Consider the following 10,164-nt stretch of genomic DNA (forward strand, 5'->3'; position numbering starts at 1 on the left):
GGCACTTCATTCAGTTCTGCAGGTTATAGGCAGTCATTGGCTGGACAATGAAATTTCAAGTGCCATGCCTGTATATAATTAATTACTTGTGTTTTCTTGAGCCTTATTTTGGCTGCATGGCTATCCCCACATTTTAAAGTTCTGCTTTTAGAAGAGCCTATTTGCAGCATCAAAGCAAATATCCTCAGGATGCAATTTTCAAACCTGTCTAGCACGCCCAACCTTGCTGCACATAATTACACTGGCAAAATTACCACTGATTCTGGTGGGCACAAGTGAAACAGTGCTGAACTTCAGCCCATGTTATCTGAGATTTCCTTTTCTTTCCAAAACTGGAATGTTTGCACAGGGTGTGCAGTGGGAAGAGACTCTCTCACTCCTGATTACACTGAACTTTCTGCATACATTCTTAGAAAAAAAATAAAAAAATTTAAAAAAACAAAACAAAAAAAAAACCCAAAAAAACCCAAAAAAAACCAAACCAAAAAACCCCCACTTTGCTCACATTACTCTAGAGGAAATGGCCTCCAGTTGTGCCAGCAGAGGTTTAGACTGAATATCAGGAAAACTTTCTCCACCAAAAGTGTTGTCAAGCATCAGAACTGGCTGTCCAGGGAAGTGGCGGAGTCACCACCCCTTGAGATTTTTAAAAGACATATAAATGTGGCACTTTGGGACATGGCTTAGTGGTGGACCTGGCAGTGTTAGGTTTACAGCTGGCCTTGAAGAGCCCAAAGATCTTTTCCAGCCCAAATGGTTCTGCATCCTGTGAAAAGTTCTTATCTGACAATCTGAGAAAGCAGTTGAGAACACAGGATCAGTGGATGGGAAATATGTCCAATAAATCAGGACTGATGTTCTCAAGCTCACATGACGTAGTGTGCACTATTAAAGGTCAGGAAAGTTGTACGGGCAGCAATTTCAAAATGAAAAACTTTCTGCATCCAGTGTTTCTCTAAAAACTGTGAGTCTCACTGTTGGCCTCAAAGGAACTTTTTTTTTAATACTGCATCAACTCAAAGAAAAAGAAGATAGACTGACCTCAATTATGACCTTATACTGACTGATTCACATTCCTCCATAGTTTATTTACCCTGAAGTTCATAAAAACAATGTGGCTTTTCAGTCTAATAGGTTATTTTCAGCTCTAACTAATCAGAGCTCCTGACTGCTTTTTGGAACTGCAAGAGTCATACAAAAGCTAAGATTGATTATTAGCATCCAAATTTATAAAGTAATTAAGCCTACCGAAAAAACATAAAACAATACATCAAAACAAGAACTTCCAACAGGTGGGAGCAGAAGAAAAATGAAGGAAAATAAACAGCACCAAGGATTTTAATAAATCTGTATCTGAATGTCTTTACAAAGAAGTAGCTGAAAGGATATTGAAAGTGCAACTCAATACAGCACAAATACAAGAATGTCTGCATTGAAATTCCATAACTTTTCTTTATTCACTGTGATACATTCAAACAAAAGTGCTCCAGATAACAGCCATAGAGTAAAGGAAATTAAAATAAAAAGTCAGAAAAAGACCATCAGATACATACGGTGATTATTCGTATTTCAAAGCATTAGTAACTGCTTGTATCTGAGTGCACCAAAAACCCACATGAGAGTCCACATTTTTGTACACTGCTTCTATAAAAATAATAATCATAGGCAGCTCCAGCAAAAATGTTTGTCAGAACTAGAGCCAAAGCCACCACAAAGATAAAGCACCATCAGGCATATGTTTACAAATGCCGTAGTAATTAGTAGAGTGTAAAAAAGGCTTAGCTGAATTAACATTTTCCTTGTACTGGTATAGCACAGGGAAGCTCTGCTTGGATTCACTCCTTCCCAGCTTTGATATTTCTCAACAGGGACTTGCATTTGCCCCACAACACCAAGCACCATGGGCAACTGGGGAAGCTTCAGGAGTCAGTGAGTGATGGATGGAAGAGAAACCAGCTGGTGTCTATCCTCACGCTTAAAAAGTAATCTTGGCACAGCAGCATGTCCTCAGCCATGTTACTGAAATACTGTGGCACAATCCATCTAAGAAAGGCTGTTTGTAGAGATCATGTTGACTTCCAAATGCTGTTCACTGAGCTACAGTATTCGGCTGAACGGTTTTTACCTCAAAAAGGCAATTCTTGTTTCCAACTCTAATTATTCTATAGTAAAAATATCACTCTTTTCTGTAAGAGACAGCAGAGGATCACTTCACAGCAAACTCAGGCCGCATCCTATACAGTGGTTCTATTCCAGCTGCAGAAATCCTGAACTGTGCATTTTCCAAGAATTATTTGTAACTCAATACCTAGGTGGGGAGGAGGATTCCTATTCCAAAAACACAAGAAACATTAGTCAAGATGCCCAAATTACACTGTCAAAGGGATATGGCTGAGAGACACTTATAAGTCTAGGGTCCCTCTATAAGGTGTATTATTAGGTAAAACAGCTAGGATCTTCAACAGATACGGGGAGAACTTGGTAGAACCCTTATCCTGCTCTGCAGGCAGCTATTCAGCTAGACAGCAAGACTGAAGACAGCCTTCCCCCCTGAAAATCTGAGTTGCTGACATGAGATTTTCCTTAAAAGACCTAAGCAGGTCATGAACCCAAAAGCCCCTTTCCCCACACAGTTTCTAGTATATTCATAGGGATCCTGCTCCTTCATAGGTCCCAGCTCCTATAAAGATTTAATCCCATGAGCGATTTGTGCCTCCCAAAGCAGGATGTAATGGCACAGATCATATGACCAACAACATCTTCACAGTCAAATCCTTGCAATATCAAGGTCTGTTTGCTCAAAAAGCATTTTTCTTAACTGTTACTAATAAAGTCTCAAATCACTCAGGCTGAAAGGAAGTTAGAAGTGTTATGTGGTTATTTACCCTTCACGCTATTTGTGTGGCATTCATCTCCCACAGCGCATGCCTTGCCCTTTTCACACTCCCTTTTCTCATGCAGGAACGCAAAGCTGTAATGTTTGGGTTGCAAACACCATTAAATGCCCCTCTTCAGCCCCCAACAGCATAGAAATATTTTCTTTTAAAAGTTCAGATCAAAGCATTTCTACTAATCCTAGGATTTATTAAAACAAACATTGCAGGCATGAGATAGTCAACAGCGTCCCTTTTACAAGATTCTTTGGAGACGGTTCTGTTTTCATACTGTTTACTGATCCGCCCCTAATTAATCTTCAGTTGCTCAGCTGCAAATTCAGCAAGTCCACCTGCTCCTTCCCCACCCAGCAGACGTTCCTCTCTCCCCAGTTTCAGGCTGTAATGATAGCACCACACAGTCCCCGTCCTAAGAACAAGGCTTGAAAAGCTACATATCACCTCTCGATGTTACATGATCACATGCATTTGCAGCACAAGTCTAGCCTTTCCTCAGATGAGTAACTAAAACCAGTCATTAAGTGCTTTCAAGGAGTTTGTCTTTATCCTTCCCTGCAGTCAAGGTAGTTGCCTTTGATCCAGTAACAGATCTGTGCGTATTTGAGGGGTGTAATGCGAACAGCTACATTGAAATCCTGCGGGGTGCCATTCATGTCCACCCACTGATGGCCTGAAAATATACCAATAATTTTACGCTCCCATTTGTGATTCTGCCTCTTCCACATCCTCACATATACCCCAGATCCACTCGCACCCGGCTGGGCATCGCACTGCTGGTACAACAGGTCGTACGTTTCATCTTTGACATCACAGAAACGGTAAACCAGGTTTCCCGGACGGTCATTGTCGTAGCCAGAGAAGTGAATCCTCCCTCCAGGTAAGTGCCTTGCTGGTGGGCTCACACCTATCTTCATAAACTTTCTTTTGTGTGGCTTCTTCAGCTCCAGCAGGGCATAGTCATAATCCATGCCAATGTCATTGGCATTGCCTTTGATCCATCCTTTGGGGACATGCGTCCGTTTCACTCGGATCCACTGGAATTTCATTTTCTCAGGCATTGCCGAGTTGGTGCTATTGGACCCTTTGCTGCCGTCTTTCTGTTTGGGCTTTAGGAACCCCACCCGCAGTTTCTGAGCTCCTTTGACGTAACTCTTCCCGTCATGGATACAATGAGCGGCAGTAAGAACGTGCTTTTCAGCCACCAGCGTCCCTGTGCAACCTGTAGAGAGCTTCACCGATGTGGAGAATGGGTAATTCAACAAGAAGTCTTTCCCAAAAATGCTAAACCTGCTGTCATAGCCATAGATCTGCCTCTTAGTTCGAGATCTGCCTCGAGACCCATCACCACCGTTGCTCAGAATATATATGCCCACTTCCGTTTCGGTGAGGCTGCCATTGGCGTACAAGGTTTCGTAGGACAGGTAGTTCTTCACTTCTTCGTAAGTTGGCAGCGGAGAACTTTTGTGGCATGCTGGGCCACATGGAGATACCACTTCCAGTCTGGCTTCAGCATCAAACTGTGGTTTGTCCAAGTTCAGGGTAGACTGCGGCAGGATAACGGGAACTCTGTAAGACGGCCAAGTTGGCTTCCAGTGAGGACTGGAAGGCATCACATCTTTAGCAGCACACAAAAGGAGGATTAAAGTGGACAAGGCTGCCATTCTGAATGTTGGTCTGTGGAAAGCAAAAGCAAATACAGTTATTCACCCAAACTCATTGCAAGATTATCCTACCTTGCTAAGTAGTGGCTTGCTAACCCAGTATAAATCTAATAAGGGTCAAGCAATTTGAATGGAGTTAACTTACATTAAGTAGCTCAGATTTCTCAGCGTCAAACTAATGCCTTAGCCTGAGTCTTGAAACAAGACTCCCAGGTTAACACTGAAATACAGTACATTTAACCCTTAGGTGTGCTGAGCCAGCAACTCCCAGTGACATCAGTGGGAAGCTAATAGTACCTGTCTTCACACAGTTCAAAGAAAATTCAGATTCTCTTTAAATCCATTCGTCCAGCAAAACAGAGCTCCTGCAAAGAATAAATGTGTCTGTCTTCAGGTAGATTAGAAGACTCTCTGAAAGCTCTCCCCTACTTTCCAACTTTGCTGAAAGATGTCCTTTAAATCTCTTCAGCCCTTTTGCTGTCTCAGCCAGAGACATCAGGCTGACGGTAGGGACAGGCAGGGAGGGACAAAGAAGGTGACCTGACAGGGACTGGGTTGCAGAACATGAACCACAGAGGAGACTCATTCCTCATTGCAGCTCCCACCAGACAAAGGTTCTGCACCACGTGGCACTGGCTCTCCCCGAGGCTTACACGAGAAAGGGTGATATGATTGCACATAGGCAGCTAATGAAGGAAGATTACAATTCTTGAGGGAATTTTCAGTTAACACACTGGCTTATTGCTTTATAAACTCAATTAATTAGAAATGCAAACCAACCCCCTCTGAGCACAGGGAGGCAAACGCGACTGTAAACGTGTTTATGAACCACAGGCAGAGTGCCTGAGACTGCAGAGAACAGCGTGCACTAGTACTGTGTCAAAAAAATGCGTAACTTCAGTTTATTTGAAAATTAGCCATACAGCTGAATCGCTGCAGGAGGCACTGTGCCCTGGGCAAGAAGGCAAGCAGGATCTCCCTCACACAAAGATTATTCAAACCAAAGTTCACAATTATGTTGAGCTTACACATATTTAAAACCCTGCTGAGGTTACACTGATCACAACTGCAGGATCATTCCTGAAATGCCTCAAACGAGTAAACCAAAGCAAATCACACAGGAAATGACCACAGCTATCTAAGAATAAAAAAGAAAAATCTGTCTCTCCAGCTCTTTGTAGGAATACTCCATCCCTAAGCTGCACCAAAAAAAGACTTTGAAAGCTACAGGCTGCTGATGTCCAGTGGTGTTCAGCTCAAATACTGGGCTTAGATTCTTAAGATTTTTGATACCATCCTCTTTGGGAATGAAGGCTATCACTAAAGCACACAATGCTTAAAACATTAATTGCCCCATGCAAGACATCAAAAGACCTGAAGTCCAAAAAAAACAGATGTAGATGAACAGAACTGATGTTACTGAAACCCACAGAGGCAGGTATTGACTCTTTCAGAAGCGCACACACATTCTGTTGGCAAATTTTTGATTAACAAACAGGACATCTTTAAAGGAACATTCTTTTTTCCTAGGTTAGTCCCTACCAAATGTGCTGCACTATACCTAGCAGATGGCTCATGCTGGCAAATACAGGTAATTAAAAACATTAATCAGAATTGCATCATTTTGGATGTCCCAAAACCAGAAAATACTTGGTATTCAAGGAAAACCACCAGCTCCTCCGACTCCTTCCACAGCAAATTTTAATATTGGATGTGGCTGCATTTTGCAAGCTATGAAATGAGAGCGTTTCAAATTGCTCTAAGGAAGACACAGGGAACACCTGCTTTATTATCACATAAATTGTTGTAGGACAGTGATTAGGGAGCCAGAAAAAAAAATAAAGTAACAGGGACAAATGATACCGCTCCATCCCCACAAAGACAATATACAGTGGCATAAATCAACTGCTAGCTGTCCTGCTTGTGTCAGTGAGGGCTGCATGCAGCAGTGCTTGCAGGTTTCACAGTCAGAAGCTGACAGCAGACTAAACTACAGTTAAGCTGTGCATCAGGTAGCTGATGCCATCATTAAGAGCATGTACTTCTATGCAGTTTGCCCTCGGCTTTCTTGACAGATGGAATCTCTCTAAATTGCACCACTCATGCCACTTCTTGGAGCTAAAACCCATTCATGCTAACTGAGCTTCTGCTGGCCTTTGGCTGGTTTTTGTAGCTGGCAGGGGAAAACCAGAAGTGTCTTGTCAGCTGTTACTTGCACAAGCAGCCAGATTCCCTGGTGCCTGTCAGCACGGCGACCCCATGAAGGGACTGTGTGCCAGACAGCTCCTCTGCTTCCTCCGAGATTATCATCTGGGCTGAGAAGGGAGATTACCTCGCCCTGCAACCTGCTCTCCCTGATCTCCCCGCCACCCCCAGCGCAGCACGGCCAGCGTGCGGAAGGGCAGCTCCAGACAGCAGAGGGCAGCCGCCCGATGGAAGAGAGCAAGACAGGAGACCGCACTCCAGCTGGCCCCAGAAAACCCCAGCTGGTCCCCGAAAAAGAGACTTCAGAAGACGGTGCTTGAGTCTGTGCTGTGCAAAGCGGTACTTACTCCACTTTGCGTCTCTGAGCAAGCCTCCCACTCCCCTCCGCTGCTGCTTCTGTGCTGTGATCACATTGCAGCTCTAGGGGATAAAAAAGCCTTTTCATCACTTACAGAACTTTTCTATTCTTCACAATGTTATTTAAACCTGACAATAAAACACAGCTGTGAGTTTATACATGACTGTAGAAGCTAGAGAGTGTTCATTTACTGAAGTCTTCACAATTGCAGCCCATCTGGAGATATAACTGGTACTAAATCAGATCTGGACAGCAATAAATAGAATAAATACATCTTATTTATAACACGATGCAAATTAGTGCACAGTACCTCTTTCTGTGTAGATCCTTTCTCTTAAAAATGAACAAATTGAAAAAACAGTCTATATTTAAACAGAGACTTTGCAGTAAGGCTCTTCTTTCCTTTTCCTTTCTCTTTCCATTTGAAACACAACCAAAAAGCAGCAAAAAAACTCCAGGGTTAAAGCTCTCTGTCCTCAGCTACTTACTCCTGGGTGACCCTGAGAGGTGTTGTCAAACTGAACAAACTGGTAAGGAGTGAGCACTTCCCTGCACGGCTATCACAGACTGGTACTGAATGAATTACGATGTGCTGCTCTACTGTAGCTCTGCTCTTCTGGTTCTATTTAAACTGTGTCATAAACTCAACCCACCCTTTGACTCAGCACAAAGCCCTGCTCTGACATCCAGCCTAGGAACCCCCTAGAAGCGGTTTGTACATAATCACACTCACTAATGGCATTAGAATTGTTTAGAGCATGGAAACAGTGACAGCTACCCCGGGGCTCCCCATGCTGCTAAAACACATTTTCCTGCTTGCTCTGGGCATTCACGCCCCAAGATAGATGCTGCTGAAAGAAAACTGCCTTGTTCAGGATGGACATGAATAATTTTCTAACAAGCAAGTAATTTTTTTGCAAGAGTTCACTACTTCAGGGGTGGTTCTCGTAAAAGATGGTTAAATAACAATAAATCACGGATCATCTAGTATGAAAGCCCATGAACCAGTCTCCATTACATTTTGAAATGAAGAAAGTTTTTCCACAGTGCTGAAAGCCAGAATGATTAACATACCAAAAAAAAAAAAAAAGAAGGGAGAAAACCAAGGCAGTGAGAGAGAAAAATCTGCCTCAAACCAAATCATAAAGGAGAACTGAATCACTGTCAGTGCCGTGCCAAAATACCTCTCCTGCTTTTCCTGGTCACAGAACTTGTTAAAACACAGCAAAAATAATGGAGCTGCACTTCAATAACTACAGAAGCCTTCCTGCCATTAAAATCTAACAACTTTATTAGCCTGCCTGAGATGCTGAGGCTGGTGCGAGGGTTTCACTTCCTAACCTGCTCGACTGAGGGCTGTAGGAAGCGATGCCTTGGAAAACCTGAAACTAACTTTGATTCTGGCAGACCACAGATGTGTCCATGAGCATACACACAGGGCACAGCAGCTATTTTGGCACGTGTGTCAGTGCACACACAGAGGAGACTGCCTCCTTTCACCTTCCTTCTTTCCTTCTTTCTCTTTCCCTGCACGTCAAGCAGCTTCGCTATGACGGTACAAGGGCAAAGCGCGTTACAGGCGGACAGCGAGGGTCAGTCTGAATAAGGGGGTAAGCTGTAGGGAGGACCTGCATCCCCAGGGCTTCCAAACCACCTGAGTGACGGGGCAGCTGCACAAGCTGGGTCCCGGTGGAACCTTACCAACCCCTCGGATCTTACTCGGGGCAGGAAGCAAAAAACTACCCTTTCCCAGGCTCCAGCAGCCGCTTCGCTGAAGAGCTCGTGTCGCGTACGTCTTAAAAGGCCACCCAAAAATACTAATGTACTCAGCGGTGAATCCAAGCACAGGACCGCAGCGGTACCTGCAGACGCCTCCAAAGGATGAAAAAGCAGCAAAGACGAATTTTATCCCAGCTGCTCCCTCACCCGCCGTCCTTTCAGAGTCGGTCACCGGCGGACCCGCAGCGGGGACCGGCGGGGAGCAGCCGCGTTCGCCCTTTTGTGGCCGGCGCCGCCGTGGAGGCGGCTCCCGGTGCGCTCCGGTGGATGCGAGCGGGGTTAAACATTGAGCCCTGCGCGGAGCGAGCGCTCGCCCCGGGCCGGGACAGCCGCTCCCGGCGCCCCGCACGGCCTCGGCGCCGCGCCCGGGGCAGGTGAGGCACTGCCCGGGGCAGCGCAGGGCGAGCCCGGCGCTCGCCGTCCTCCCGCCGCCCCTTTGTCCCCCGGCACGACCCGCACCCCGCGGCGCCCTCCCGGCCGGCCCGGCCCGCTACCTACCGGCTCCCCGCGGCGGCTCCGGGAGCGGCTCAGGCAGGTGGCGGGGCCGGTGCCGGTCCCATCTCTCCCGCCGCCTCCGCGGAGCGCCTCCCCTCCCTCCCTCCTTCCCTCCTTCCCTCCTTCCCTCCTTCCCTCCCGCCGGGCGCCGGCCCTCGGCGGCGCGCTCGGAGCGGGGCGGGGCGGGGCGGGGCGGAGCGGCGCCTCCCGCAGGTGGATCCCGCCGCTGGATGGATCCCGCCGCTGGATGGATCCCACCGCCGCTGGATGGATCCCGCCGCTGGATGGATCCCGCCGCTGGATGGATCCCACCGCCGCTGGATGGATCCCGCCGCTGGATGGATCCCGCCGCTGGATGGATCCCGCCGCTGGATGGATCCCGCCGCTGGGTGGATCCCGCCGCTGGATGGATCCTGCCGCTGGATGGATCCCGCCGCTGGGTGGATCCCGCCGCTGGGTGGATCCCGCCGCTGGGTGGATCCCGCCGCTGGGTGGATCCCGCCGCTGGGTGGATCCCGCCGCCCCCAGCGGGCCCCGCCGCACCGCTTTGCCCTGCAGCCGCCGCCCCAGCGCGTCCCGTGCGCCGTCACCCCCCCCCCCTTTTCGATCTTTTACTGCTGCCTTCATTTATTTCCCCAGGAAAAACATAAGGGGCTTTCCCCATCCTTGTGTTTTATTCGCGGTGTTCCGGCACTACGGGCAGCTCGGGGGCTGCCGTCCCGATGAGAGATTTTGGGGAGCCGCCCGTGGCACCTCTACAGCCCCGAGGGCA

At 47.1% G+C, this 10,164-nt stretch overlaps 1 protein-coding gene across 5 annotated transcripts; it reads right to left on the reverse strand.

Moving 5' to 3' along the window:
- Positions 1-1,428: 1,428 nt before the first annotated feature.
- Positions 1,429-9,542, reverse strand: PRSS23 (serine protease 23). 5 transcript variants are annotated; one of them, XM_086882188.1, is made up of 3 exons: positions 9,396-9,490; positions 7,108-7,180; positions 1,429-4,568 (listed from the first exon to the last, which is right to left on the reverse strand). In XM_086882188.1, the coding sequence occupies exon 3, from the start codon at positions 4,553-4,555 to the stop codon at positions 3,437-3,439; it is 1,119 nt and encodes a 372-aa protein (XP_086738314.1). In that variant the 5' UTR covers positions 4,556-4,568; positions 7,108-7,180; positions 9,396-9,490; the 3' UTR covers positions 1,429-3,436. The 5 variants fall into 5 exon arrangements, with proteins under 5 accessions (XP_086738314.1, XP_086738313.1, XP_086738318.1 ...); XM_086882187.1 differs by lacking the exon at positions 7,108-7,180 and having other exon boundaries at positions 9,396-9,542; XM_086882192.1 differs by lacking the exons at positions 7,108-7,180; positions 9,396-9,490 and adding an exon at positions 8,981-9,241.
- Positions 9,543-10,164: the final 622 nt, after the last annotated feature.

Source organism: Cyanistes caeruleus, chromosome 3 (assembly GCF_971803275.1).
Source record: "Cyanistes caeruleus chromosome 3, bCyaCae1.hap1.1, whole genome shotgun sequence".
Lineage (NCBI taxonomy): Eukaryota > Metazoa > Chordata > Aves > Passeriformes > Paridae > Cyanistes > Cyanistes caeruleus.